Source organism: Leucopleurus acutus, assembly GCF_964270905.1.
Source record: "Leucopleurus acutus genome assembly, chromosome: 2".
NCBI classification, from domain to species: domain Eukaryota; kingdom Metazoa; phylum Chordata; class Mammalia; order Artiodactyla; family Delphinidae; genus Leucopleurus; species Leucopleurus acutus.
The window spans coordinates 190,589,081-190,602,523 of NC_139143.1; the positions used below are offsets into that span (position 1 = coordinate 190,589,081).

The 13,443-nt window shown below is 54.7% G+C and overlaps 1 protein-coding gene across 1 annotated transcript in view; it reads right to left on the reverse strand.

Annotated features, from left to right (window-relative positions):
• Positions 1-10,327, reverse strand: part of AJAP1 (adherens junctions associated protein 1) — a gene marked incomplete at both ends in the record, with an annotated part of 107,743 nt that extends 97,416 nt beyond the window's left edge. Inside the window, one exon of the mRNA XM_082861328.1 lies at positions 10,299-10,327. Within this exon, the coding sequence (XP_082717454.1) occupies positions 10,299-10,327 (29 nt within the window). The remainder of the gene's footprint in view (positions 1-10,298) is intronic.
• Between the last annotated feature and the right edge of the window lie 3,116 nt (positions 10,328-13,443).

A 13,443-nucleotide genomic window follows, 5' to 3' on the forward strand; every position in this document is an offset into this window, starting at 1 on the left:
TTTTTTACTGTGAGTTTTGAAAGGTCTTCATGTAGTTTGGATACTAGTTCTTTGACGAATATGTGGTTTGCAGATATTCTCTCCTCCTCCTTCCCTGAAGCTTGTCTTTTCATCCTCATAAAAGTCTTGCACAGAGAGCCGATTTTAAAATTTCGATGAGGTCGAATTTATCAGTTTTTCCTTTTATGGATTGTGCTTTTGGAGTCAAGTCTAAGAACTATTTGTGTAGCCCCGTATCCTTCAGGTTTTCTCTTTTTCTTCCCTTAAAGTTTTATAATCACATTTTACATTTAATTGCGTGACCCATTATGGGTTAATTTTGTATAAGGTGAGAATTTTTTTTTTTTTGGCTATGAATGTCTTTTTGTTCCAGTACCATTTGTTGAAAATGCTATCTTTCCTCCACTAAATTTGCACCTTTGTCAAAAATCAACTGTGCGTATCTGTGGGAGTCTATCACTGGATTCTCTGTTCTGCTTCATTTATCTGTATATCTACCCCTTCATTGATACTACACAGTCTCGATAATGGTAGCTGTATAATGTCTTACAATCAGATAGATGGACCCCTCTCATTTTATTATTCATTTTCAAAACTGTTTCAGTTATTCTACTTCCTTTATGTTTACATAAAATTTTTAGAATTATCTATATGTGCAAATATTTTGCTGGGATTTTGATAAGAATTGTGTTAAACCTCTATATCAATCTGAGAAGAAGTGACATTCATACCATGTTGAGTCTTCCCATCCACGAACATGGTATGTCTCTCCATTTACTTAGACTTTCTTTGATGTCTTCCATCAGCATTGTGTAGTTCTCAACATACAAGTTGTCAGCATAAGTTTCATTAGATTTACACTGAGATATTTCATTTTTTGAGCAATTGTAAATGGTATTGCGTTTTTTCATTTCAGTGTCCATGTGTTAACTACTAATAGATAGAAATACAATCCATTTTTGTACATTTATCTTGTATCCTGCAACCTTGCTGAATTCACTTATTAATTTTAGGTTTGTTAACAGATCACGTGAGATGTTTATGTAGACAATGATATCCTCTGCAAATAGGAAAAGTTTCATTTCTTCCTTTCTGTATGTCTTTTATTTCCTTTTCTTCCTGTATCACACTGGCTAGAATTTCCAACATTATGTTGAATAATAGTGGTGAGAGTGGACATCCTTATCTTGTTCCTGGTCTCGGGGGAAAAGTGTCCAGTTTCTCAACATTAAGTGTGAAGTCAGTGGCAGCTTTTTATAGATGTTTTTTATCAAGTTGAGGAGGTGCTCCTCTATTGCTTTTTTCTAGGAGCTCTTATCACAGATAGGTGTAGAATTTATCAAACACATAGGATCATATGATTTTTCTTTTTTAGCCTTTCCTTATGGTAGATTGCACTGACTGATTTCCAAATATTGAACCATCCTTGCATCCATGGAATGAACCCCACTTTGCCATGGTATACACTTCTTTTTATATATTGCTGAATTTGCATATTTGTTAATACTTTGTTAAGGATTTTCTTGGTCTATTTTCACAAACCATATTGGTCCATAGAATTGAGAATGTTAGTTTTTGGGTTTCTTGTTTGTTTGTTCTTTAATAGCACTTTCCTGCTGCCAGAACTTCTCCACTGAGATCTTCCCTTCCTCCAACCTAAGCATTCTTTTTTAAGGACCAGGGATTCCATGAAATAGCATGAAAATTCCAGGCAGGGCCCTGGTATACTGTGGCCCATCAATCACTACTGACCTCCTGAGATCCCACTCCTGGAGACACTGGTGATTAGTCCTTCTTCACCCTTCTTTTGCTAGAATCTTCGCAACAGCTGACAAAGCATTATGTCCATTTGAAGAAGCTGCACCATTGGATTTGGTCAAAAGAAGGCATTTGATCTGCAATTCAGTTGCCCCGAAGTTCCCTAAGATTGAATTTAGGGATCTTACAATGAACCTGTGCCCTGCTTAACAATATCTGTGCATTCAAAAAGATTTAGATGAGATCAAAATGGGCGCTTTCTCAGAGCTCAAAGAGCTTACAATTTAATTTAGACAGAGCTCCCAAATTGTGGAATTGTCCCACAATACAAATTCTTTATTTGTGTTGTGAAGGAAAGGATGACCACTCAGGGCACCTCAGCAAAGTACACTCTCTTCACAAATCATGCCCCACTGCCAGGAAGCCGTGCCCAGCGCTGAGGCCTTGCACTTAGTAAGTGCCCCATCAGTGTTTTCTGAAGGCACAGGGTGGGCTGGTCAATGCAAGGGTGCTCCCTCCAAATCCGTTCAAGAGCCCTGTCACATCCGTGCAGCACTGGTAGGCAGCCCACCAGCCCCGTTGGAATCAGCTTCCTCTCTGCACATTTGTCAGAAGCCAGGTCCTAATGTGGTGTGTTCCAGGCTTCCTCATCCAGACCCTCAGTCTGGTGAACATAGCAAGTTCCCTCCTACAGGAGTTTTGTTTAAAACCTGATCTCTTCACCTGGAGTTGGAGCTCCTGATAATAAGTGCTGTGATGCCCACTGGCCCCTAAACTCCCCAAAGACACACCCACTCCACCCACACCACACACATGCACACATACACACACACACCTACTTCTACAAAGTTCCTAAAGGTCTTCATTGAAACCAGGCCTTGGTGATTCACCAACTCTCCTCCTCCCATGGGCCCAAGGTGTCACGGACTCTCAGCATTGGTAACAGATGCTGATGGGGGCAGGAGAGAGGATGGAGGCCGCCCCCCTCAGGTCAGGTCCAGTGAATGTGCGCTGCTGGAGCTAGGAGGGGCCACCAAGATGTCTGTCACCCCAGGGTGTGTTCATTCCAGTTGCTGGCTCTGGGGCACATTTCGGAAACATCCCTCCAGGAGGTCAGCTCTCCTTTCTGACAGGTGACACGGCTTCTGAGTTCAGCAAGCCCTTTCACTGGTCTTTCCTCTCCATCAACGGACCCCGGCCTGTGACACCTGTTACAAGCGCCCTCTTCAGTTCTTCAAAAGCGTTTCATTACAGTATGGGACCCCGGCTGGTATGAGGGACCTGCTTGCACAGCCCAGCTCCCTCTCCAGACAGAGGGCCCCTGATGGCAGCAGCCACTGCCCTCCCCTCAGCTCACTGTTCTGCCTCTGGCCCTGGCACTGACCCGGCACAGAGCTGTCATCAGCAAACACCCACTGTTGAATTAGGAGGGCTGCTAGCCAGACTGGCCCTCCTCAGAGCTCTTCCTAATGGAGCAATGGTGCCAATCTCACACACTGGCTGGGGAGGTGGTGGTCTCTAAACATTTACTTTTCTCACTTCTGAATTTCCATAGGAAAACGTCCAATATGACAGCTTCTTACCCACGGGTCCACTGAGCCACTAGAAGTGACTAGTTCAGCAGGAGATGTGCTGTGAAAATAAACCACACTCCTGATTTCCAAGACTTAGAGCAGCATAAGAACTTAAAATGAATCCTCGTTAGTACAGGTTTAGATTGACTACACCTTGAAATGATATTTTGCATATATTGGAAAAATTAAATATGTCATTCAAGTTGATTTCACCTGTTTTTTTTTTTCTTCTTCTTTTAATGTGGCTACTGGAAATTTTCAAAATACCAAGGCAGCCCGTATAGTATTTCCACTGAACAGTGCTAATCTCTACTCCGATAAGAGTATTTTTACCCCTACGCTTATTTCCCCCTCCATTATTGGAGTGAGGGGTCTTTAGGGGCAGAATCCCACTCATTTCCTGGTCTGCACGGCATCTGCTCAGGGTCAGGCAGCCCTGGGTGCTCAGGAACTGACGAATAAACTAAATGAGTGACATGAGTGAACGCAGAGATCAGGGCATTTCTCTACGTTTTACAGACAGTTACAGCAGACATGTTTTCTGGACTATAGTCATCATGCTGTACATGACATCCAGTACCTGACATCAGTAAATAAATCAGTCCTTCCCAGACCTGATTTATTTTATTACTGGAATTTGTACCTTTGACCCCTTCACCCACTTCACACACCCCCACCCCCACCCCCACCCCCACCCCCACGCCTGGCAACCACCAATCTGTCGCTGCATGGCATATTTGAAAGTTGTTGAGTAGAACTCAAAAGTTCTTTTTTGTTTGTTTTTTTATTTTTTAATTTTTTTAATTGAAGTATAGTTGATTTACAATGTCTTGCTAGTTTCAGGTGTACAGCAAAGTGATTCAGATATAGATATATAGATATAGATTTCATTCCTTTTCAGATCTTTTTCCCTTATAAGTTATTACAAAATGCTGAGTATACTTACTTCCCTGTGCTATACAGTAGGTCTTTGTTGATTATCTATTTTATATATAGTAGTATCTGTTAATCCCAAACTCCTAATTTATCCCTCTCTCCCCCCAAAAAGTTCTTATCTTAAGGAAAAAAATCCGTAACTATGTGTAGTGATGGATGTTAACTAGATTTACTGTGCTGCTCATTTCATATGCGTGCAAGTATGGAATCATTATGTTGTTCACCTGAAACTAATATAATGTTTATGAAAGTCATACCTCAAATTTTTTTAAAAAGCATGCATATTTTATCCAAATACAGTGCAAATTCCATAGCTCACATTTAAGACAGGAGCAGACATGTCAAGGTGTGTATGTGTCACTAACTTTCCTCAACATACTCCACCTGCCCACCTGGACTCATACTGACCAGAACCTTCTCTTTCAGGTGAACTAGCCCTGCCCCTAGTTAGTCCCTAGTAGGTACGTAAACTGTCCCAGTTCCCCAAGAAAGCCGACGGGGAGTGGAGACCTCAGCCCACTCTAAGGACAATAAGTTTGCCTTTTGCCCCTGATCTGCACCCCCGTGTCTCCCGGTCCTCCCTTGGTGATACCTTAGTTCCTCCATCCCACTGCTGGACCTGTGCCACCTGCCTTCAAGTTCTCTTCCCTTCTACACCCACCTTTCCTCACAGAAAGTTACAAAGTAGATGTGCTCACTCCTACTGAACAGGTAATAACTGAAAGCGCTCAGTGGGATAGTTTTTCGTGAACATGTCTACATTCCACTTGTGACTAAATTTCAAGCCAAATGAATGAACCTCTAATGGTGGAATCGTGAGCACCAGTAAGTGAGGTTAAAGAAGTTCTATATTTATTGGGGGCAGGACAGAGTCTCAACCCAAGGCCAGCCCCGCCTGGGCATTCCTTTCCTAAGTCTCAGTTTGTAGTCAGGGATGAGTAACCACAAGGGCAAGACTTGTAAAGCAAGGGCACTGTGCCAGGCAGCAAATTGACTCATTCACAGACAGCTCCTGAGCATCGACTAAGCAGCAGCACTCTTCTCAAGAGGTGATGAAGGATGAGACAGTCCCTGCCCTCACGAGCCCACAGTCCACAGATCCTCCCTACTGCCAACGAGGGAGCCTGAGCACAGGTGCACCACTGCCAGCTGAAGACCCTGAGGTGAAACACAGGCCTAAACACCAACTCCTTGGGGAGGGCAGGCAGGGAGGGCTTACTGGCCACACGGTCCAGGTTGCTGTCCATTCAGGGCTGAAAACGGTGGGAGAGCAGATGCAGCGAGCTCTACACGCCAGCCCTCCTTGGCCGGCCACCAGAGAGAAAGCGCACCGAATGGCAGAAGCCCCAGTGAGTGGACAGAACCAGCACGTGAATGGTGGACTGGGAAGGCTGAAGCACAGATGGACCCCGCATGGCTGCCACCCACCTTTTCTTGGGTGGGAGGGGAGAAAGAAAGAAAGTGACAGCCTCTTGCAAAGTGCACGCATGGGATGGAAATGCAAGTACACGCCCTAGCCCCTCCTCCCCCAGCCCCCTTGGTGCTGCAGCAGGACCCTATTCTTTGCCAACACACGACACCCTGGTGGTATACCCAGGTCAGTGGGCTGGGGCCGACAGGGCAGGATGGATGCCACCGTTCCCACCGCCCTCCACTCCTGCCTCTCTTTGGGTCACGTTGGAGATATTTGCCAACTATGAAGATCCCCACAGATGAATGGTGGGTTTCTGACCTCTCACCATCCACAGGGCCCTTTCCAAAGAGAGAAGCATCACTCACCACCTAGCCACTTGCACCTGCTGGGGCATCCAATTAACTCAGCGGCTCCAGAGGCTGCTGGGAGGCAATTCGGTGGCTAGCCCCTGCTCCCGCCTCTGCCCACCAGCAGCAGTAGGGGTGAGTCCTGCACGCTCTTCTGTAACCAGGACCCAAGGGCCCCCAGAGCTCGGACATGGGTGGACCTCAGCCTCTGACTTTCTATGAACTGAGAATTAATCCAAGGTATGTAACCACCACTCCCCGCTGGGCGGCCTTCTGACTCACTGGCTCCTTAGAATTCCAGGGGGTCTCGGAGAGAGAGAGTCAGGGGGCAGCGGGGTCTGTCCACTCCAGCTGCAGCGAGCCCTCCTCCTGCCTTCCCCTCCTGTCTGACTGGCATCGGGCAGGAGGAACCCTCTCGAGCCAGACTTCAAACATGAAAATCTAGATCAAGGATATATTTGGCTTTCCAAGCTAATCTCTACATCAATTTGGTCTCTACTGAGTTGTAGCCCTTTGAAGAAAACTTGGCAACTACGTATGGAAAGCAGATGACTCTTACATAACCCCAGGCAGGAGCCCAGGGGCTCTGGGAGGCTCAGCGCTGGCCAGCCGGGTCGGGGTTTCGTGTTCACCCACTTCATCGTGACCCAGGGTGCAGCTCTGACCCACCGTGCTCTGGACACCCTGTGGTTTTCCTACAAAACAGCCGGGGAAATGAAGGACTGAGGAAGCACCACCAGCCCACACCTGCCAAACACCTTGATGGTGCCTGGGTCAGTTGGCTGGAGACCATAAGGGCGGGACGGGATTCCACCACTCCCACTGCCATCTGAGGGACCCCATCTAGGAGGATGCAGGATGTGGTGGGGAAGCAAACTGCTCCGTCTCCAGGGACAGGAGACAGGCATCTCAGGGAGCTGTAGAGCTGTCTCTGCTCGCAAGCTACCTTGCCCTGCTTCCCACTTCTGTGCCGTCTTTGATGCACAGAAGAAAAGGAAGCAGATGAGTAAAAGAAATCAACCGAAGGGACAGACTGGAAGGAGGCCACTGCCCCCTCCTCTGCTTGGACAGTGGATCCCCTAGGTGGGGGAGCGTGTGAGGGGAGGGGGCTGTACCCGCGTGGCAGGAAGGATGTGAGTTGCCTCCTAAAATGGTGATTTATTCCAGCAATATTGTCCCGGATGAGTATCACGGCCACTGACACTCAAGGGATTCCAGTGGCAATCAATTTGGTACCAGCAGCTGGAAGTGGGCACGAGTCAGGACTGACGAGGAGGGCAACGTCTGTGCACAGAGCCTCTGACTCCATCCTATAAAGCCTGGATGCACAGCCCCAGCTGCTGGAGGACTTTACAGGTCGGGATGGGGACAGCCAATCCACTGGGACTGTTCACCGAGGCCTGGGGAGCTGTGAAGTGCCCAGTGAAGGAAGAGAGTCACGTTATGTTGCTATAGACCCACCCCCCAGGCACACCCAGGGCCTTCAGAACAGAAGGGGCGACAGAACCTTAGGCTGGAAGAACAGGCAGAGGGACAGCAAGGGACACAGCCCGGGAGGAGCACGGCACCAGCTAGCCCTTGCCCCCCTGAGGACACCTCAGGGCAAGTGTCTTGCACGCTCCAAGCCCCAAAGGTGCGACGTGGAGGGCCATGGCCTCAGAGGCCACTCACAAGCAGACAGCCAAACTCCAAAATCTGCACTGCTTGCTGAGTAAGCATCCCCTCCAAGCTGCTCCTAGAACGAGCTCTGATGCAGCTGGCCAGGCTCTGGATCCACCTTCAAGAGATACCTTTATCTGAGCTGACAGACGGTATTTTTGGAGCTTTGCTACAACGACCACCAAAAAGGCATAAAAACAGCTCCAAAAGACTCAATCTGTTCCTCCTCCTTGGAAGAAAAGGCTCCACGCACAGCTCATTTTCAACACAGGAGCAAAGATCCAAGCCCAGACTTTGCCTCGCAAGTCAGAGCTGAGAGCCCTCAGGTCCTGCCCAGAACTGCCTTCTGTCACCTGGGCCCCAGGTTCCGTGTTTGCCTGACCTAACCAGGCCCGAAACCGGGCAGCAGGACACCCAGCGTTCACCTGGGGAGCCATGGAGGGGCTTGGGAGCAAAGGTGACGGGCTGTGTTCAAGGAAAAAGCGCATTACCAGGTCTCAAGCAAGCCATCCCTGGCTTTCAGTGACTGTTACCCTGTGCCTGGTGAGACGCAAAAGCACAGACCCTCCAAGCACGGCCCCTTCTCCTGGCCAGGGGATGGCTCGCAGACACGACAGAGCTCTCACCTGTCAGCCTTCCAGAGAGGTGACAGCCCGTCCTCAGAGGCACATTTACAGAAAATCTATTGTGCTAACACTGAAAGGAAAAAACCAAAAGGTCAAACTTCAAAATCACCAACAGAACTATTTCCTAAAGCAAAATCCCAAGTAGATCTCATTCAGGGATGCTTTAGAGGAACTGTTTTAGTGAATTTTGAACGCGCAGAGAGGTTTTTTTTCTGTGATATTTACTCTCCTCTCTCTTTATCAGAATGTACTAATCTTTCAATCTAGCAAGTTAGTAATAAAAAAAGATGTCAGTTCAAATAACTTGCCGGCAGTCAATCAGGAAGGTAGTGCCAGACAGCAGCTCAGGAGGCATCTGGGAGCTGAAGGTGCACCCCCCCTCCTCCACAGAGCAGGGACTCCTTTGATCTTTCCAAAGGCCCTGGGGTCTGGCTGAGACCCGGGAGGCAGATGGCAAGGCACCTGGAAGGGGTCACCCGGGCAGAGCTGCCCTCGCTCTATTTAGTGTGCATCCCAGAACGGCTGAGCCTACACCTTAGCTAGTCTGAGCACAGGACATCGATTCAGGCAGAGCCAATATCCAACGCAATCCGCTTCAGGATTAACCTTTTAAAGCCCAGCCCACTGAACACGACCCGGCCACCAAGACAAGGAATGCCCCTTTCCAGAAAAAACGCCAATGATAACATCTGACAGTTTTCACTAGATGTTTTAAACAGTCTTTACCCCAGGAGTGCGGAATTGCCTCATAAAACAAGGGTAGCTAGGAAACGCTTGGCGGGCTCCGTCCGCTTCCAGTTTCTCAAAATCAGGACGCGCATTTGATTCTCCCTTCAGCTCGCTCCCCCCGAGCGTTAATCGGGTGGCGATGGGGGCGGCTCAGGCACCGGCTCCGGCAAAGACCGGCCCCTTTCTACCCAACGCAGGAGCGCAGTGCATCCCAGTGGACAAACTCGAGAACGGCACTCTTGCTTTCCCTGCCTCCGCCTGCGTCCTCCTAGGTCTCGGATGCAATCCGGGACCCAAACGCACCAGCTCCGCGGAGCGCCCCCCCGGCAGGAGGGCGATGGCTTGGAGGCATTCTGCCTCGCCAAGGGGACAACTGCCCTGCTGGGTCTCAGACCTCTCGAGGCAGGGGCTGAAACCCGAGCACCACTGGCAGGCAGATAAAGTTTGCCGAAAAGGGTCTCCCTGGGTACCCCCACCGGGTGCTCCGAGCTCGAACGCCCTCTTCCAGACGGCCCTGGAGTCCGGACACAGACAAGCCCCCGGGGCGCTCCCGGGGTGTTTGCCTGCGGGGGGTGGGGTGCCCGTAGGGAGTGCCCGCCCGCCCTCCCCCAGAGCCCCAGCGCCTCCTGCCCCAGCTGCCCGCCAGCTGTGCGCGCCCGTCGGGCCCGGAGGTCACCAGCAAACAGCTGGATCGGCAGCTGGGAGCCCGGCAGGCCCCTGCTCAGTCAGTCACGGGGCCCCGAGGAAGGGGAAAGGCGGGCGGCGTGGCTATCAGGCTTTGGTTTGCTCCAACTCCGCTTGTCAAGCTCTCGCCGGGAGGCCGGAGCCCTGGCTTTCCCCGGCAGCGCCAGCCCCCGCCCTGGGTCCACGGCCCGCCGCGCCCAGCGGCCCGCGCCTCGCATGGGCCCCGGGGAGGAGGTGAGCCGGGGCGGCCGGCCAGCACACTGCGCTGCTGGCGCCGGGAGGCGCGGGTGCGCCCGGCCGGCCCCAGAACCCGGGAAACTGGAATGGGGCGCCCCTGCCCCGACCCGGACGCGCGGAGCCCGGGAGAGCCGGCCGCTCCCGGCGGGGCCACGGGGCTCAGAGCTCCGGACCGGAGCCCCGACCCCGCTCCAGGGGCACCGGCTGGCCGTTCGCGGGGAGCGGAGAAGGGGTCCCTTTATTCGTAACACCGAGCAAAGCGCCGCTTCAGCCCTGCTCGGTACCCACGCACCCGCGCGCCCACACGCTCCCCGGCGCCGGCCGGGTCGCTCACCTGAGTCCTAAAAGCTGTTGAATCCACATGGTCACGTTTCGGGGAGCAGAGACTCAGATCTCGCTCGCCCCGGCCATCTGCGCGGCGCCCGCGCCCGCTCGCTTCCGTCCCGCGGCGCCGGTCTCCGGCTCTCGGTCCGCCGCGGCCCGCTGCCCGCCGCCCGCCGCCCGCCGGCCGCGGGGCGCAGAGCGAGTCAGAGCGCGGCCGCGCGGGGCTCCATGCCGGCCGGCGCGCCGCCGCCGTTGGGGCGCATGGTTCAGGCGGGGCGGCCCGCGGGGGCGCACATCCTCCGGCCCGGGCGCGGAGCTCGCGGCCCCCTCCGGGGGCGACCCGGCGAAGGCGGCTGCGAGGCGGGGGCGCCCGCTGCCGGCCCGGAAGGGGCGCGCTCCAGCGCCGCGGCCGCGCGGCGAGGGTCGGGGGAGCGGCGGCTTCGCCCTCCGGGGCGGCGAAGAGGGAGGCGGGCGGCGCCGCCGCGCACGGTGCGTGTCTCGCGGCGCGGCTCTCGCACCGGCCCGAGCCCCGCGCCGAGGGAGCGGCGAGGTCCGGGGATGCGGGCAGAGGCGACGCTGGCGGCCGCAGGTCCCCTCCGCGCGCCACTGGGCCGGGGGGCTCTGCCGGGGACTCCGCTGCCGCTCGGCGCCGCTCAAGTTGGCCGGGGGCTCCGTCTGAGCGCTCGCTCCGCAGACGGCCGCGGCGCGGGAGGCCAGCAGGAGGCGGGCGCGGGAGGCGCGCGGGGCGAGGGCGCCGTGGAGCGCGGGGCGTGGGGACGCGCGGCGGCGGCGCCGCGCCGAAGAGGCGGGCGGGGATCCCGGGGCCCCGCCGCCCGCGCCCACCGCGCCCGCCGCAGAGCCGCCCGCGCCGTTTGGCCGCCTCCCTCCGCGCGTCTGCCTCCCCGCGCGCTCGCCCCCGCCTCCCCGAGCGGGTCCCAACTCCGCCCGCCCGGCCCGGCTCACGTCACCCTCTTCCCCGCCCCTCAAACTGGAGCCCGAGCCCCCTGCCCGGCCCCGGCTGCCGTTCGCCGCCCCGCCTTGCGGTGGCCCACCTCGCCGCACGGGGCTGTGCCCGGCCCTGGTGACGCCGCAGGCGGGGCCTCGGCCGCCCCTTCCCCAGCCCTGGCCTCGTCCCGGTCCCCACCTTGGGAAAGGCTCGAGAGAGGCCGCTGGCTCGGATTGGACCGCCGGGCGCAGCCGGGTGGTGTTGCCACGGTAACCGGAGGGCATGCGAAGCGGTTCGAGGTTCTGACCCGGTTACCGGTGCGCCCAGTGCACCCGGAGAGCTGGTTTTGGGCAGGGGGCGTTCCCGAGGAAGCACTCGGGGGGCGCTTGGGGCGGGGGCTGGGAGAAAAGTTTCCTACTGGCGAAGCTGCGCGGAAGAGGCCGCGGGAGTCTGAAGGAGGCGGGGAGGGTCCGCTGCTCGGGATTCCTCTCTCCCCGCGGCCTGGGCGCGTGCTTCGAGACCTGGCGTAAGAAGTCTCTGTGTCCCTGGTCAGAGCTTCAGGACCTTCCGACCCCCGCGCAGCCCGGTCGGTCCTGCATCCCGACGCTGCAACAGGCCCCGGGCTGGGCGTCCAGCAGCCCCGGCTCGCCCAACTGCAGCTGCTGCTCGGCCAGGCCCTGGAGGAGGACTCCTGCGAGTTCCAGGGCGCCGCGCCCCAGACTCTTGGCCCCAGGAGTTCCCCTGGGCCTACCTGGTTAGGCTGTACTTGCAAGGCCTTAACTACAGGAGAAGGGGCCCTTGGCGGGGTCCTTGAGAAGTGACTACAGTGAAACTCCTCATTGAAGGCCAGACCTGCTGACTCCGTGGGAAGCCGCGGACAAAGCCGTGCTTTCAACTCTCAGCGCCCTCGAGGGAGGTGCAAAATCAGAGGCCTTAGGAATCAGCTCTTGTGCTGCAAGTGTGGATGTGGGAGTCCCTGGAGGGGAAGCGAGAGGTGTTCTATGCAGGTGCCTCCCCCAGTGAAGCTCTGTAACCGCCCAGCCCACGTGAGAGACCCCCAGTAGCAGGAGAGGCCTCCCTGGGGAGGGCGTTGGGTGCGGGGGGAGCGGTTGTGGGACAGAGCCAGGCCCAGCGCCCCTGGACTCACAGGCAGGCCCTTCATCCCTGAGCCTCTAGGTCCTTGAGAGCCGTAGGGGTCTCCTCCACCCAGGCAGGAGGACAGAGGGAGGCGACCTGCTTCCCCGAAGGAGAGGGGCAGGGGACAGGGAGGTGTGGTGGTCAGATCACAAGTCTTGACCCGGCAGCCCAGGAGCCGCTGTTCACTCACCGTGGGGCCCTGGGCACATTATCAACCTCTCCGGTCCTCAGTTTTCATGTCTGTGAAATGGGTTCCATAGTCCCTTCCACACAGAGGTTTTTGTGGGGGTTAAATGAGATTGCCTCACACACGGTTTCACTATTATTGTCCGAAGAAGCAGCAGGCTGAGTCAGCACTTTGCCTACCTGGCCACTCCTGGCTGGTCTTCCCCTGGAGACCTCTCTCTCCCTGAGGGCTTTCGGGGGCAGATCCCAGAGGGACGTCCTGGAACAAAGGGCCGAGCCCCCGCCGCTGGGAGAGAAGCGGTGCCCTCACTGCTGCCACCTAGCGGGACGAGGGGTGTTGCTGCACCAGGGAGGCCCTTCCAGGAGCCAGAATAACCCCGGAGAAGGCTGAGGGGCCGGGTGGGCCTGGGGGGACCCCGAGCCCCTCGACTCCAGGTACCCCTCTAGGTAGCCCTTCGGCAGCCTTGTGCAAACCCACGGACCTTGTCTCAGAACGTTTTTAAGTGCAGAGACGAAAATACACAGGATTTTTAGGAAACCAAGTGTATTGAAACACATTATCAAAGTATTAAAACAGATTTTTGATATAGCAATGTACATTCTTTTTATCACGTAGGGAACGAATCTTCAGACCCCAAACGTGCCACAATTTGGGTGTCCGGACCCCCGGCCGTCATAGTTTGGGCTGCCCACAGCCGTGGTGACACATGAGGCAAATGGCTGCAGTTTCTGTGTTTAGCGGTCACTGGCGTGTCACAGCACCTCGCTCTGCTGCCTACCTTTATAACAAAGAAATGTTGGGTTTCGGATGTGATTTTTTTTTCACCATCCAAGTGAAAAGACTCCTTGAATTCTGCCCACTTTACCCTGGAGGATTCCCCAGACC